Consider the following 18,058-nt stretch of genomic DNA (forward strand, 5'->3'; position numbering starts at 1 on the left):
ACCTATCCCCATAACCCCACGGATTTACCCTGCTAATCCCCCTGACACTAAGGGGCAATTTAGCATGGCCAATCCACCTAACCTGCATACTTTTGGACACTAAGGGGCAATTTAGCATGGCCAATCCACCTAACCTGTACATTTTTGGACACTAAGGGGCAATTTAGCATGGCCAATCCACCTAACCTGTACATTTTTGAACACTAAGGGGCAATTTAGCATGGCCATTCCACCGAACCTGCACATGTTTGGATACTAAGGGGCAATTTAGCATGGCCAATCCACCTAACCTGCACATCTTGGGACACTAATGGGCAACTTAGCATGGCCAATCCACCTAACCTCATAGAAGTCATAGAAACCCTACAGTGCAGAAGGAGGCCATTCGGCCCATCGAGTCTGCACCGACCACAATCCCACCCAGGCCCTACCCCCACATATTTACCCGCTAATCCCTCTAACCTACGCATCTCAGGACTCTAAGGGGCAATTTTTAACCTGGCTAATCAATCTAACCCGCACATCTTTGGACTGTGGGAGGAAACCGGAGCACCTGGAGGAAACCCACGCAGACACGAGGAGAATGTGCAAACTCCACACAGACAGTGACTCGAGCCGGGAATCGAACCCGGGACCCTGGAGCTGTGAAGCAGCAGTGCTAACCACTGTGCTACCGTGCCGCCCCTGTATATTTTTGGACACTAAGGGGCAATTTAGCATGGCCAATCCACCTAACCTGTACATTTTTGGACACTAAGGGGCAATTTAGCATGGCCATTCCACCTAACCTGCACATCTTGGGACACTAATGGGCAACTTAGCATGGCCAATCCACCTAACCTGTACATTTTTGGACACTAAGGGGCAATTTAGCATGGCCAATCCACCTAACCCACACATCTTGGGACATGAAGAAACAATTTAGCATGGCCAATCCACAAAACCTGCATATCTTTGGAGTGTGGGAGCAAACTGGAGAACCCGGAGGAAACCCACACAGACACGGGGAGAACGTGCAAACTCCGCACAGACAGTGACCCGAGGCTGGAATTGAACCCGGGTCTCTGGCGCTGCGAGGCAGCAGTGCTAATTACTGTGCCACCGGGCCATCCTCCATGAGTTAATACTCCATTCAAATGCTTAACTTCTCCGTATAATTTAAATGAACTCTTGTAGTTCAAACTTTTATCCGCTGTCCTCTAACAAAAAGGATTGAATCTGTACCGTCCAATTAAATTGCTACAATTAAATTGCCTCCAAAACTCTGCCTGCTCATTTTCAAAGCTACTCGAAGAAGTTAATCGCAGTTTGAGTTACAGGTCCAAACACTCTGCAGTGATAAAATCAAAAGCCCGACGGGACAGAATCCAGAAATGTTGAAGTCTTACCCTGATGTTGCTCAAGCTGTCAACGTCCTTTCTGACGGTGTGAAGATGCTCCTTGATTTCACTGACATGGCTTTTGTCCACAGTGGCGGCATCGAAGGATTGCTGGCTTTCCCTCACTTTGGAGAGGATATCAGCTATGCCTGTCCTGTGAAGGAAAACACAGAAGACTCAGGATGGAGCCCAGAGATGACACAAAACTCGCCAAGAGTGAGGAGCCTCTTCTGATCCTACTGGCCGAATGACCTCCTTCTGCACTGTAGGGATTCTAAGATTCCCCTTCGACATGTCCGCTATGACTGACACCAATTTTACGCATGCACCATAGAAAGCATCCTTTCTGGTTGTATCTTTGTTCTAAAACTCTCCCTAACACCCCACCATTAACTGAGTAAGTCCTGCCCTGGTTCGATCTACCAAAATGCATCACCTCACATTTGTCTAAATTGGTATGGCTCCTGCTCTGCCCAAGACCGCGAGAAACTACAAAGGGTTGTGAATGGACCCCAGCCCATCACGCAAACCAGCCTCCCATCCATTGACTCTGTCTACACTTCCCGCTGCCTCGGAAAAGCAGCCGGCATAATTAAGGACCCCACGCACCCCGGACATTCTCTCTTCCACCTTCTTCCATTGGGAAAAAGATACAAAAGTCTGAGGTCACGTACAAACCGACTCAAGAACAGCTTCTTCCCTGCTGCCCACCAGACTTTTGAATGGACCTACCTTATATTAAGTTGATCTTTCTCTACACCCTAACTGTGACTGTAACACTACATTCTGCACTCTCTCGTTTCCTTCTCCCCTATGTACTCTATGAATTGTATGCTTTGTCTGTAAACCGCAGAAGGAACAATTCTTTTCACTGTATACTAATACATTTGACAATAATAAGTCAAATTAAATCAAAAAGATGCCCAATATTTATCTGAGGTAACAGAGCTGCCACCTCTGCATTAAGATTTAACATTAACCCAGCCGTCTAGTGGCATGGGTGGCACAGTAAGCCTACTTGTGACACTAATAAACAAATTTTAAACTTAGCCCATTAATGACCAGGGCGGCACAGTAGCACAGTGGCTAGCACTGCTGCCTCACAGCGCCAGGGACCCGGGTTCGATTCCCGGCTTGGGTCACTGTCTGTGTGGAGTTTGCACATTCTCCCAGTGGCTGCGTGGGTTTCCTCTGGATGCTCCGGTTTCCTCCCACAGTCCAAAGATGTGCGGGTTAGGTGGATTAGCCGTGCTAAATTGCCCCTTGGTGTCAGGGGGACTAGCGAGTGTAAATGCATGGGGTTATGGGAATAGGGCCTGGGTGGGATTGTGGTCGGTGCCGACTCGATGGACCAAACGGCCACCTTCTGCACTGTAGGGATTCTATGAATTCTTTTTATGCTTACAGAAAAGGACACTGGAAAAAACACACATACTTCAGCAGAGATTACATAAGGTTACGGCTTGGGATGTTCCACTGGAAATTAAATGCCATCCATGTACTGTGTGGTTTTATAGGTCACTCTACTCTGATTATTCACTGCAAACAGCCATACTTGGCTTCATTCCCAAAACCAATCCTCTGGTTAAGGGAAATCACCAGATGGCATCGTTATGCAATTGCACTGATTGGATGCACATTGTAACAACAGTCTCTGGAGTAATGTCCAGCACTTGTGTTCAAACACAGTTCATTTGGGGAGTCGGGGATGGCGTGGGGGGGGGGGGGGAGAGGTTGGAGAGGGATTAACGTTTGATAAAAAAAAGTCAAATTTCAATTTGACTTTAATTAGATTTAAATCTAATCATTGGTTTGGAAAGTGCTCTAAATCTCTAAAAGGGATTTGCTCTCCAACAAAAACAGAAAATGTTGGAAATGTCCGCAGGTCTGGAATGCCAAACAAGGAGTTAGCATTTCAGGTCAGCGACCTTTTCCAGTGTTTGGAAGCTCGAACCGCCGAGTGTTTGCAGCATTTTTATCTCGGAATTTCCGGCAGTTTTCGCAATTTATTCCTGATCTGGCAAGGCTGGGAAGGCGTCTGTGAGAGAAGGTCGTTCATGCTTTTTTTCAAAAAAGCAGACAAAGTTTATGTTGCGTTTCGCACCTGGCAATCTGATGGAGGGCGGCGCGGTGGCACAGCTGGGCGACGTCACATAGGTCAGGAAGGGTAGGACACTTGAAGGTGACACGGTGGCACAGTGCTTAGCACTGCTGCCTCACAGCACCAGGGACCCGGGTTCAATTCCATCCTCGGGTGACAGTCTGGAGTTTGCACATTCTCCCCGTGTCTGCGTGAGTTTCCTCCTCCCACATTAAACTAGGGTCAATTTATCATGGCCAATCAACCTAATCCGCACATTGTTGGACTGGGGAGGAAACCCACGCAGACACGGGGAGAAAGTGCAAACTCCACACAAACAATCACCCGAGACCGGAATTGAACCTGGGTCCCTGGTGCTGTGAGGCAGCAGTGCTAACCACTGTGCCACTGTGTGTAGGTTAGGTGGATTGGCCATGCTAAATTGCCTCTTCGTGTCCAAAGATGTGTAGGTTAGGTGAATTGGCTATGATAAATTGCCCCTTAGTGTCCAAAGTTGTGCAGGTTAGGTGAATTGACCATGCTAAATTGTCCCTTGGTATCCAAAGATGTGCAGGTTAGGTGGATTGGCCATGCTGAATGCACGGGTTACAGGGATAAAGTAGCGGCGTGGGCTTGGATCAGATGCTCTCTCAGAGCAGGCTCAATGGGCCGAATAGCCTCCTTCTGAACTGCAGAGATTCTCTGTTTAAGATTGGCTTTTAACACATGAGAATTGGATGAAATGTAAATTTTTAGAATATAAAACTAGGAATGGAATTATGAGAGTACCTTTCCCAAGTCCCAAATGAAGGGAATGTCCAGAACCTTCAAACTTAATCTTTCTTCTACAAAAGCTACAGTAATCTTCCCATCCAAAGATTTCTGAACTTAATCCATTTTGAAGTTTTGCTGCCAGGAACTGGCATTAGTGTCATACGGGTTGTGCAGCATGTGAACATACAAAATAGGAGCAGAGAGTAGGCCATTCATCCATAAGACCATAAGATATAGGAGCAGAATTCAGCCATTCGGCCCATCGAATCTGCTCCGCCATTCGATCGTGGCTGATAGGATCCTCATCCCCATTCTCCTGCCTTCTCCCCATAACCCTTTATCCCCTTATCGATCAAGAACCTATCTATCTCTGTCTTAAATACACTCAATGACCTGGCCTCCTCGACCTTCTGTGGCGATGAGTTCCACAGATTCACCACCCTCTGGCTGAAGAAATAATGGCCCTTGAACCTGCTCTGCTGTTCGATAAGATCACGGCTCATCTGTTTTCAAATTCCACATTTCCACCTACCACCCCGATAACCTTCGATCCCCTTGCCTAACAAGAATCTATCTACCTAAGCCTTAAAAATATTCAATGGCCCTACCTCCACCGCCTTGTGAGATCGAATTCTAAAATCACACAGCCCTCCAAGAGAAAAGATTTCTTCTTACCTCTGCCCTAAAAAGGTGACCCCTAATTTTATTAGTAAGAAGTCTCACAACACCAGGTTAAAGTTCAACAGTTTGTTTGGAATCACGAGCTTTCAGAGCGCTGTCCCTTCATCGGGGTGACTCTCTTGAGGAAGGAGCAGCATTCCGAAAGCTCGTGATTCCAAATAAACCTGTTGGACTTTAACCTGGTGTTGTGAGACTTCTTACTGTGCCCACCCCCATCCAATGCCGGCATCTCCACATCATGGCTAATTTTAAAACAATGCCCCCTAATTCAGGACTCCCCAATAAGAGGGAACATCCTTTCCATATCCAACTTGTCTAGACGGTTCAGGATCTGATATACTTCAATCAAGTCCCCCCTCACTCTTCTAAGAAGCATGGAAGTAAGTGTAGTCTATCCAACCTTTCCTCATAAGATAACTCACTTATTCCTCTGAACTGCCTCCAGGTGCATTTACATCCTTCCTTAACTAAGGAGGACCAAGCTGCACACAGTATTCGAGATACGGCCTCACCAGCCATTATCCTTGTTCATAGAATCATGGAATCCTTACAGTACAGAAGGAGGCCATTTGGCCCATTGAGTCTGCACCGACAACTATCCCATCCCAGGGCCTATCCCCACAACAGCACACATTTATCCGTGAATCCCTCTAACCTACACATCCCGGGACACTGAGTGGCACTTTAGCACGGCCAAGCAACCTAACCCGCACATCTTTGGAGTGTGGGAGGAAACTGGAGCACCGGGAGGAAACCCACGCAGACACGGGGAGAACGTGCAAACTCCGCACAGACAGTGACCCAAACCGGGGATCGAACCCGGGTCCCTGGAGTTGCGAGGCAGCAGTGCTAACCACTGCGCCACCATGCCACTCCTTCCCCGTCTATAGATTGTTGATCCCTGGGTTGGAAGACATCCAAACTAAAGATTGGAGGTCAACAACGCAGGCAGACAAACAGTACACGACTAATAATAATTGTGTCTTGCACTTAAAATGGATTTAAGATCTGAAAGGGAATAAGTTGGTTTCTTCCCTCAGTTGCTTTCCCTTCCTGTGCATTGTGAGGTCAAAAGGAACTATTTGAGCACAAGTCATTGCCTTGTGAAATCTTGGATGGCTGGACATGGGTGGCCTTTTGCTTCATCTTGGTTCATCCATCTGGATAACCCCAGCAGGCTCCCCGCACCTCACAGCATCTGCCTTTTAAATTATTCCAAGGCTTTTGCCTCCACTGTTGCAGTCTGACAGACATTCCATGCGATGCTCACTCTCCCTTGTCATAAATGTGCTCTCCACCAGCTTAAACTTTGCTCCTTTAACCGTACAGCCATCATTTATTTTGCTCTGAAATTGTGTCTGTTTGCATTTCTCTCCCTCATATTCCAGGGAGATCAGCCTTTTTCAGGCTGATGCCAGATTTTTCCCGTATCCCCGGACCAAGGGGGCGGCACGGTGGCACAGTGATTAGCACTGCTGCCTCACAGCGATTAGCACTGCTGCCTCACAGCGCCAGGGATCTGGGTTTGATTCTCAGCTTGGGTGACTGTCTGTGTGGAGACATGTTCTCCCCGTGTCTGCATGGGTTTCCTCCGGGTGCTCCAGTTTAGAATAGAATAGAATAGAATCCCTACACTGCAGAAGGAGGCCATTCGGCCCATCACGCCTGCACCAACAACAATCGCACCCAGGCCCTATCCCTGTAACCCCACATATTTACCCCGCTAATCCCTCTAACCTACGCATCCCAGCACACTAAGGGGCAATTTAGCACGGCCAATAAACCTAACCGACACATCTTTGGAGTGTGGGTGGAAACTGAAGCACCCGGAGGAAACCTACGCAGACACGGGGAGAACGTGTAAACTCCACACAGACAGTGACCCAAGCCGGGAATCGAACCCAAGTCCCTGCAGCTGTGAGGCAGCAGTGCTAATCACTGTGCCACCGTGTTCCCACACTCCAAAGATGTGCAGCTAAGGTTGAATGGCCATGCTAAATTGCCCCGTAGAGCCCCAAGATGTGCAGATTAGGGGAGATTAGCAGGGTTACAGGGGATTACAGGGATAGGTCGGGGGGGGATTAGGCCTGGGAAAGATGCTCTGTTGGCAAGTCAGTGCAGACTCGATGGGCCGAATGGCCTCCTTCTGCACTGGGGGGATTCTACGATTCTTTGAAAGGTAACTTTCAAATGCAAATAATTTAAAGCATTTGGAGAACGCTTGAGAGGCATAATAAGGTGCTAAACGTGTAGAGGGTAGGGAGAATAGCCTTGAAACTAGAGATAAGACATTCAGGGGTGATGCCAGTTAAGCACTCTTTGCACAAGTGAAAATCTGGAACTGATTGAGATGAGTGAGGTGGCCAGACACAAGGTGTCCCCTTGCAGATAAGACGTGCGCATGCCTGCAAAACAAAACGCCCCCAAAGATACTGCCTGCCTAAATAAGCAAGGCATACAAAGTCAAACTAGAGGGGACGCACTGTCCCTATTAATGCCAAACCAAAGCTGTCAAGACTGGAGGCCAATGGGAAATGCCAGAAGCGAGGTTGACCAGTTTTCCCTTCGGAAACGGATCAAGGGAGCCAATGTGGATCGATAAGAGTTAAGACGCAGGCAGTTCCTGACTTTACAACATGCTTATTCTTTCATGGGACATGGGCATCGCTGGCTGGACCAGGGTTTATTTCCCATCCCTAATTGTCCGAGAACTGAGTGGCTTGTTGGGCCATTTCAGAGGGTCCACCACATTGCTGTGGCTCTGAAGTCACATGTAGGCCAGACCAGGTAAGGACATCAGATTTAAAGTTTAAAGTTTATTTATTCGTATCACAAGTATTCATCGTGGACCCAAATGTGTGGATTTCATTTTTGATGAGACTGTGTAGAAATGGAATTGTTATTTTTGTCCAAGGCTGACATTAACACTGCAATTAAGTTACTGTGAAAATCCCCTAGTCGCCACACTCCGGCGCCTGTTCGGGTACACCGAGGGAGAATTTAGCACGGCCAACGCACCTAACCAGCACGTCTTTCAGACTGTGGGAGGAAACTGGAGCACCCGGAGGAAACCCATGCAGACGTGTGGAGACCCACGCCGGGAATCGAATCCGGGTCCCTGGCGCTGTGAAGCAGCAGTGCTAACCACCGTGCCACCGTGGCTTTCTGTGATTCTGTGAAATCTGGGGCAAGTGAATGTTCTCCCTCTAAGAAACGGTGTGCAATTGCGATGGACGCAAAATCGGAAATGTTTCAAAGGTCTGAAAAGGTGAGACGCTGAAATTGGATATCCCCTCCGCCCGTGACCACCTTGAAAGGCAAGTTAATAATTGAGGAACATGTTAAGGGCTCAGCTCCTGTGCTGCCAACTGTGATAAGGAAGCAATTTATTGCTAAGGTTGAGAAACTGTTTGGTTGGAAGAGGGAAATCAATGCCGTCCCCCTGCGAGTTTCTGCATAATTCAGGAAATGGCTAAGAGGTGTTCTGGTGATCTAAAGAAGCAACAGGGGGAAGAGTTCAAAAGCTGAGCCTTTTCATGTGAGTAGGGGGTGGCTTAGGCATTTTAAGGCCAGGGTCAATTTGCATAACTTCAAAGCCTCGGGTGAATCTGTTCACGCTGATGCGGACGCAGCTCGTGCTTCTCCTGAGACACTGCCTGAATATACTTTGGACCACCATTTTTCTGCTGCAGGGCTGCCCTCTCTGTTTTGGGTGGCACGGCGGTTAGCACTGTTCTCTCACAGCAAGAAGTTTAACAACACCAGGTTAAAGTCTCACAGCGCCAGGGACCCGGGTTCGATTCCGGCCTCAGGTGACTGACTGTCTGATTGTGTGGAGTTTGCTCCGGTTTCCTCCCACAGTCTGATGGGAGGGAGTGCAATGGGCCTCAGCGCTGGTGGGTCACGAAGCTACTGTGGAGTCAAACCTGGGCATCATAACATACTTGGCAGCGCAAGTGGCGCAGTGGTTAGCACTGCTGCCTCACGGCGCCAGGGACCTGGGTTCGATTCCCGGCTTGGGTCACTGTCTGTGCGGAGTCTGCACGTTCTGCGTGGGGTTTCCCCTAGTTTCCTCCCACAGTCTGAAAGACGTGCTGGTTAGGTGTATTGGACATGCTAAATTCTCCCTCAGTGTCCCCGAACGGGTGCCGGAGTGTGGCGACTAGAGGATTCTCACAGTAACTTCATTGCAGTGTTAATGTAAGCCTACTTGTGACAAATAAATAAACTTTAAAACTAAACTTCACTTTTGCAACTCACAAACTAGGGGATAACTGCATCCTTTAAAGCCTATTACCTTAGGCACCGATTTGCCCAGGTCTTCGGTGCAACTGAGACGGAAGGTGGAATAAATCTGAAGGAATTGGAAAAGGGCTTCAACATTTACCATGCAGTTAAGAACAGAGGTGGGTGGCCATGGATCTGTGGACAGAGAAAGAACGGCTACAACTGTGATAGTCCAGCAATAATGGCAAGAGTGGCTTTAAAATGGCGTTTCTGGTGGAGAGTTAAGCATGCTGGGATTTCTTGTGCCCAGTGGCCTGGAATTTGTCAAAGGACACAAGGACCGGAATTTTGCCGGCACGCCCGTCCCGATTCCGGGGGCGGGCAAGGCTCGGAGAATGGCATTGAACTCGGGCAGGATACAAGAGCAGGGATGTACTTCTGAGGCTGTATAAGGCTCTGGTCAGACCCCATTTGGAGTATTGTGAGCAGTTTTGGGCCCCATATCTAAGGAAGGATGTGCTGGCCTTGGAAAGGGTCCAGAGGAGGTTGACAAGAACGATCCCTGGAATGAAGAACTTGTCGTATGAGGAACGGTTGACGACTCTGGGTCTGTACTCGGAGTTTAAAAGGATGAGGGGGGATCTTATTGAAACTTACAGGATACTGCGAGGCCTGGATAGAGTGGACGTGGAGAGGATGTTTCCACTAGTAGGAAAAACTAGAACCAGAGGGCACAACCTCAGGCTAAAGGGACAATCCTTTAAAACAGAGATGAGAAGGAATTTCTTCAGCCAGAGAGTGGTGAATCTGTGGAACTCTTTGCCGCAGAAGGCTGTGGAGGCCAGGTCATTAAGACAGAGATAGATAGATTCTTGATTAATAAGGGGATCAGGGGTTATGGGGAAAGATTTAACAGTTTGGCCTCGGCAAGGAAGAGTCCTTTACAGACTTTTGGAGCCAGTGATCCTTATCTGGGCATTGGAATGTAAACAATATGCACTTAAGGGGCCTGGAGTGATCAATACCACTACTCTGGTTGAGTTTGACTGGCCGAATCGAACAATGCTATTGGGGTTTCTGATCAATTCATTGGCTGATTACCAAGGAACGTTTGGAGCTTTAGCTCTGCTAACACAAAGAGCTTGTTCAGAAAGGCAGTGTGGAGAACCTGGGGACCAAGCTCACAAGGAGAGATAACATCTGGAAGGAGAAGAGAACAAAGAACTGATTCCATGTGATAACAAAATCCTGGCTAGGTTTTAATTGCAAGTGGAAATCAACCTTAAGTTAAGTAAGGTAACAGATAGTGAGTATTTGGTTTATGCATTGTCAGTATTGACTGTGCTTTAAGTATCTACAGAATAAAGGAAATTGTGTTTAAGTATTTAAAGTTGACGTGTGTCTTTATTCGCCACAGAGGTTAAGACACACAGGTTTGGACAACAGATCAGTCTATCCACCCATCAATACCTGGGTAAAACCTGGTGTAACCATGATGCGCGATATAACTCACGAGGCTAGAGATGCTCAAGGAAATAAAGGCTTTTATTTACTATTACAATGAAGCTACCATATATAGTACACTATCCCAGACTGAGGGGTCCCAGACAGAGCAGTGACCTTTATACCTCTCCCAGGAGGCGGAGCCCGACTGGGATGTACCATAATAACTATAATACAGGTAGAACAGCCCAACCCTAACCCCAACAGTAACAAGTAGAACAACCCAACCCTGACCCCAACAGCAACATATATACAGACTCATAGTACTGGCCAGACCCTGGCTCAGTACTACCTGGTGGGAACCAACGATGGTTCACCACAAACCAATGATCCCACAAGCAAAGAGCAGCACGGTGGCACAGTGGTTAGCAGTGCTGTCTCACGACGCCAGAGACCCGGTTCGATTCCTGGCTTGGGTCACTGTCTTTGTGGAGTTTGCACATTCTCCTCGTGTCTGCGTGGGTTTCCTCCGGATGCTCTGGTTTCCTCCCACAGTCCAAAAGGTGTGCAGGACACAAAAGTCTGAGGTCACGTGCCAACCGACTCAAGAACAACTTCTTCCCCGCTGCCATCAGACTTTTGAATGGATCTACCTCGCGTTAAGTTCATCTTTCTCTACACCCCAGCTATGACTGTACATTCTGCACTCTCTCCTTTCCTTCTCTATGAACGGTATGTTTTGTCTGCATAGCGCGCAAGAAACAATACTTTTCACTGTATGTTAATACATATAACAATAATAAATCAAATCAAAGGTTAGGTGGATTGGCCATGCTAAGTTGCCCCTTAATGTTAGGGGGATGTCGGACAGATGAGTAGGGTAAATGTGTGGGGTTCTGGGGATAGGGTCTGGATGGGATCGTTGGTGCAGGCTCGATGGGCGAATGGCCTCCTTCTGCACTGCAGGGATTCCAAATCAAATTCAGCAAGCTTCAAGAATCCCGGCATCACAACATCTAAAACCGCCGGGAAAATTAATTCCGGTAGATCACTCACCATCGGACCTGCATCCCACAACTCAACATTGAGAGGCCAATCAGCACTCCTGCCTAGCAACACGCAACCCACATGAATTGTATGTAATAATCAGCCAAGGGTGCTAAGAGCTCCATTTAGCCACTGTGGACGTTGCTGTCTGGCTGGGTGATTACTGCACGTGTGGAAACCAGGTTCCAACAATCGTGAAAATGAAAGTTGTCAAAACAACTCTGTCAAGTAATGGAAAATGCTTATCAGCAGACGAGGTCTTCAGTGAAGCCTGCGCTTGCGTACTCAGGATAAGCGACTAACCTTGTGTTAGTTCCATAAACACTTCTTCCAGCCTTAGCCACAGGATGGAAAATAAGACAATACCGGAACAAAATACCAAAGAGCAAGATATGGGGGCATTGGCAGGAGACAGTTTTCTATTGGATAAGAAAGGGCAAAGGGCTATGCTATGATTGGTGGATATGTATGCAAATGAAGATTAGAAAGTTGCTCGTTTCTCATTTGCTGTAGTTAACTATAACTGTTAAATTGTTTGTACGTATCAACAGAACGCCTTGCAAAGCTTTGCGCTGCACCCTGTTCTCACTTGTGCACAAGTTATTAAAGCTTGGAAATTGAGTAAAAGCAAATTACTGCGGATGCTGGAATCTGAAACCAAAAGAGAAAATGCTGGAAAATCTCAGCAGGTCTGGCAGCATCTGTAAGGAGAGAAAAGAGCTGACGTTTCGAGTCCAGATGACCCTTAGTCAAAGCTATAAGGCGTAGAAAGTGGGAGATATTTATACTGCAGGGTGAGGGAATGGAAGATGAGTCATAGCCACAAAAATCAGGGGAAAGGCTGCTAATGGCAGCCCATAGAGAGAATAGAAGGTGTGAATGGCCAAACGGCAGAGAGGCTGAAATCAGAGGGTAAACTGTGACAGATGAAGATGTGGGGGGAAGGGGGGGAATGGGTGGGAGCGAGGTAAAATTGAAAAATGGGGGGGAAGGGGAAGCGAAGGGGGAGAAGAGATAAGGAAAAGGTGGATAAAATAGGGGGGGGGAGGGTTGAATGGGGGGGGGAAGAAAAATAAAGAGAATGAAGAAATATAAGGTAGAGCACAGTTGAAAATTAAATGGAATGAAAACAAAGGGGTGGAGGTGGGGTAGAGCGAATCATCTGAAGTTGTTGAATTTGATGTTGAGACCGGAAGGCTGTAAAGTGAATGTCAGGCTGTAAACCAGAAGGCACCATTGGGGCGCCCTCACATTCCCTGACCTGCCTATTGATTTGATTGTCACATGTATTGGGATACAGTGAAAAGTATTGTTTCATGCGCACTATACAGACAAAACATACCATTCATCGAGTACATAGGGGAGAAGGAAAGGAGAGAGTGCAGAATGTAGTGTTACAGTTACAGATAGGGTGCAGAGAAAGATCAGATTAATTTATGGTAGGTCCATTCAAAAGTCTGACAGCAGCAGGGAAGAAGCTGTTCTTGAGTCGGTTGGTACGTGACCTCAGACTTTTGTGTCTTTTTCCCGACGGAAGAAGGTGAAAGAGAGAATGTCCGGGGTCCGTGTGGGGTCCTCAATTATGCTGGCTGCTTTGCCGAGGCAGCGGGAAGTATAGACAGGGTCAATGGATGGGAGGCTGGTTTGTCCTCCTCTTCCCCCTCGATATGAGATGGCGCAGTGGTGAGCACTGCTGCCTCACAGCACCAGGGTCCCGGGTTCAATTCCCGGCTTGGGTCACTGTCAGTGTGGAGTTTCTCCCCGTGTCTGCGTGGGTTTCCTCCGGGTGCTCCGGTTTCCTTCCACATTCTGAAAGACGTGCTGGTTAGGGTGCATTGACCCGAACAGGTGTCGGAATGTGGCGACTAGGGGATTTTCACAGCAACTTCATTGCCGTGTTAATGTAAGCCTTACTTGTGACTAATAAATCAAACTTTACTTTAGAATCCTACAGTGCAGAAGGTGGCCATTCGGCCCAGCAAGTCCACACCGACCACAATCCCACCCCCACAACCCCATGCATTTACCCTAGCTAGTCCCCCTGACTCTATAGCGACCACCATTTCACTGTCGTGCGGACATGTACGATTTTGGATTTCTTTGCACGACGGCGGAGGAATCGGGCAAAACAAACTGGTGAGTTAAAATGCTCTCGGAGAGAATGAATCTGCTTGAAGGACATGCTTGTTGACAGCAGTAAGCTTTCCACCCCATTGGACACAGAGGGGCTGGAAGGCACGGAGGCAGCAGTGACGACATTGTGACACAGGAAACCAGATCACGTCTCCTGCCCTGGGCTGAATATTATCTTGGGCAACGTGCTGTCAAAGCCCAGGACTGCAAGCTAACATTCAGCAAAGAGATCAGGCGAGAAAACAAATTATCAGTAATCCCAAGGATACGTATGCATGCAATCGGAAACAACCTTCTGATCCCGGGAATAGATCAGCGCAAGAATTACGGTGATGATTAAGGGAATCCAAATGGTATCTCCCTTTGAACAAAGAACGTGAAAAATCGCCATCAGTCCTGGTCAGTATCCTGAAACTCTAACTCCAAAGAATGTTTAGAATCATAGAATCCCGACAGTACAGAAGGAGGCCATTTGGCCCATCGAGTCCGGATGCCCCCTGCCCAGTGAAGTAGTTGAGGCTACCTCGTTGAATGTTTTTAAGGCAAGGATAGATAAATTTTTGAACAGTAAAGGAATTAAGGGTTATGGTGAGCGGGCGGGTAAGTGGAGCTGAGTCCACGAAAAGATCAGCCATGATCTTATTGAATGGCAGAGCAGGCACGAGGGGCCAGATGGCCTACTCCTGTTCCTAGTTCTTATGTTCTTTTCCTCCCACAGTCCAAAAAGATGTGCAGGTTAGGTTGATTGGCCATGCTAAATTGACCCTAGTGTCAGGGGATGGATTAGCAGGGTAAATACGTGCGGTTACGGGAATAGGGCCTGGGTGGGATAGTGGTCAGTGCAGGCTTGATGGGCCGAATGGCCTCCTTCTGCACTGTAGGGATTCTATGAGCCTGTACTGATCATAATCCCACCCAGGCCCGATTCCCATAACCCCACACATTTACCCTGCTAATCCCCCTGACACTAGGGTCAATTTAGCATGGCCAATCAACCCAACCTGCACATCTTGGGAGGAAACCGGAGCACCCGGAAGAAACCGGGGAGAAAGTGCAAACTCCACACAGACAGTGACCTAAGGGTGGAATTGAAGCCAGGTCCCTGGCGCTGTGAGGCAACAGTGCTAACCACTGTGCCACCCAACAGAGTTCATATGGACGCTGGGTGAGGGTAGGACTGGGTCTGGTTCTGAAGGTCCCCACGGGGGAAGAGCTCAGGTGACAGTAGAGGAAGGTCTTCACATCCAGAGTGCCCCACATTCCAATGACAGGATGGAAGGCCATAATGGCGGTCATGACTGGTCACCCAGGGTGGGTTTTCCCCTCAGTCACGGTGCCCTTTCCGGCTTTGAGAGTCTGCAGCACAACCCTTCAGTGTTGGCCAGTGAGGAAGTCTCCATGTTGAGCTGCTCTCACATTCCCTGACCTGCCTTTTGATTTGATTTATTGTCACATGTATTGGGATACAGTAAAAAGTATTGTTTCTTGCACGTTATACAGACAAAGCATACCGTTCATAGAGTACATAGGGGAGAAGGAAAGGAGAGGGTGCAGAATGTAGTGTTCCACTCATAGCTAGGGTGTAGAGAAAAGTCAACTTAATATATGATAGATCTATTCAAAAGTCTGATGACAGCAGGGAAGAAGCTGTTCTCGGTTGGTCCGTGGCCTCAGACTTTTCTATCTTTTTCCCGACGGAAGAAGGTGGGAGAGAGGATGTCCGGGGTACGTGGGGTTCTTGATTATGCTGGCTGCTTTGCCGAGGCAGCGGGAAGTGTAGACGGAGTCAGTGGATGGGAGGTTGGGTTTGAGTGATGGACTGGGCTACGTTCACAACCCTTTGTAGTTTCTTGCGGTCTTGGGCAGAGCAGGAGCCAGACCAAGCTGTGATAGACCCGGAACAGATGCCTCAGTAGGTGTCCCACTCTCCTGGGGTGGGGTGGGGGTGGGGTGAGGGGGGCAAGCCTCTGAGCTGGCAGCCCTCTGATTGGGCAAGCAGCATCAGGGACTGAGCCCGTAATCCTCAACGGGACGGCAAGAGTGAAGGTGGCTAATTTGGAGGGTTCCTCGGGGAGATTGCTAAGATAGTGTGGGCTTTGCCTCTCGTTTGGTCCCTTATTGAGGCCCTAAAACCGGTGGGAAAATCCGCTCCCAATATTCAACTGAACTGAAACTGTAAGTGGATTACACCCGGAGCTTCCATAATCACTTTTTTGTTCAGTAATTTTTGAGTCAGTTTAGAATCCATTATCAAGTCTGTGCATACATTCAAGCCTCAGCACCGGGATAAAATGCCTGGTGAATCTTTGAGAATACAGACGCCCATTCTCCTGCAGAAGTTTCCTTGCCTTTACCCCTAACCCAACGCTTCTGTCACTTGCAACCCCCAGACACCTGCCACCGGAAAGGCAGGGAAATAACAACAGCAGCAAATTGTGTTCCAATTCATAGAAACATAGAAAACCTACAGCACAAAACAGGCCCTTCGGCCCCACAAGTTGTGCCAAACATATCCCTACCTTTTAGGCCTACCTATAACCCTCCATCCTATTAAGTCCCATGTACTCATCCAGGAGTCTCTTAAAAGACCCTATTGAGTTTGCCTCCACCACCATTGACAGCAGCCCCGATTCCACTCGCCCACCACCCTCTGTGTGAAAAACTTACCCCTCACATCTCCCCTGTACCTACCCCCCCAGCACCTTAAACCTATGTCCTCTCGTAGCAGCCATTTCCACCCTGGGAAAAAGCCTCTGAGAGTCCACCCGATCTATGCCTCTCAACATCTTATATTCCTCTATTAGGTCTCCTCTCATCCTACGTCTCTGCGGGGAGAAAAGACCGAGCTCCCTCAGCCTATCCTCATAAGGCACGCCACTCAATCCAGGCAACATCCTTGTAAATCTCCTCTGCACCCTTTCAATCTTTTCCACATCCTTCCTGTAATGAGGTGACCAGAACTGAGCACAGTACTCCAAGTGGGGTCTGACGAGGGTCTTATATAGCTGCATCATTATCCCCGGACTCCTAAACTCAATCCCTCGATTGATAAAGGCCAGCACACCATACGCCTTCTTAACCACCTCCTCCACCTGCGGGGCCGATTTTAGAGTCCTATGGACCCGGACCCCGAGGTCCTTCTGATCCTTCCCACTTTCCCCAAAGGAAAATTTCACAAACCGGGATAGTATCCTGAAGTTTAAATTTTATTTATTTATTAGTCACAAGTAGGCTTACATTAACACTGCAATGAAGTTACTGTGAAAATCCCCTAGTCGCCACACTCTGGCACCTGTTCGGGTACACTAAGGGGCAATTTAGCATGGTTTATCCACCTAACCAGCACATCTTTGGAGGCAACCGGAACACCCGGAGGAAACCCACGCAGACACGGGGAGAATGTGCAAACTCCACGCAGACAGTGAGCCAAGCCGGGGATCGAACCCGGGTCCCTGGCGCTGTGAGACAGCAGTGCTAACCACTGTGCCACCATGCCTGGCACATTGGTTCCAAAAAGTGACACACAAATGAGGAAAGGCCATTCAAAGCATCACAATTGCTTCTGCCACAGACCGCCATGAGAACCACCGTATAAACAGTTAATTGTGATCAGACTGGTTTCAATTAGCATGACGAGGTGTTTTCCCAAAGTATCCTTTCCCTAATTTGCCCTGTGGGGGGTTCCTCTTTTTTTTGCTGTTCTATAACATTACATGACCGGGAAAGAATGTTTAGTTGAGAGGTCGGCACGGTGGCACAGTGGTTAGCACCGCTGCCTCACAGCGCCAGGGACCCGGGTTCGATTCCCAGCTTGGGTCATTGTCTGCGCGGAGTCTGCACCTTCTCCCCGTGTCTGCGTGGGTTTCCTCCGGGTGCTCCGGTTTCCTCCCACACGCCAAAGATGTGCGGGTTAGTGCTATTCTCGCAGGACTAGTGGTAACTTACATAAAGGCGATAGCAAACAAGGAGGGGGAAGTGGAAATGAAGGAGGCAGCTAAGAGGCCACAGAAAACATGTTGGGCACAACTTGGAATCATAGAATCCCCACAGTGCAGAATGAGGCCATTCGGCCCATCGAGTCTACACCAACACTCCGATAGAACATTCCAACCAGGCCATATCCCCGTAACCCCACGCATTTACCATGACTAATCCATCTAACCTACACATCCTGGGACAGTAAGGGGCAATTTAGCATGGCCAATCCACCTAACCTCCCACACCTTTGGAATGTGGGAGGAAACTGGAGCACTCGGAGGAAACCCACGCAGACACAGAGAGAACGTGCCAACTT

At 48.3% G+C, this 18,058-nt stretch overlaps 1 protein-coding gene across 1 annotated transcript in view; it reads right to left on the minus strand.

Moving 5' to 3' along the window:
• The window catches only part of LOC144480514 (protein ERGIC-53-like), a 114,510-nt gene that overhangs the window by 10,601 nt on the left and 85,851 nt on the right, over positions 1–18,058 (minus strand). The window contains exon 11 of the mRNA XM_078200018.1: positions 1,389–1,533. Coding sequence (XP_078056144.1) covers positions 1,389–1,533 — 145 coding nt within the window. The remainder of the gene's footprint in view (positions 1–1,388; positions 1,534–18,058) is intronic.

Source organism: Mustelus asterias, chromosome 29, assembly GCF_964213995.1.
Source record: "Mustelus asterias chromosome 29, sMusAst1.hap1.1, whole genome shotgun sequence".
Lineage (NCBI taxonomy): Eukaryota > Metazoa > Chordata > Chondrichthyes > Carcharhiniformes > Triakidae > Mustelus > Mustelus asterias.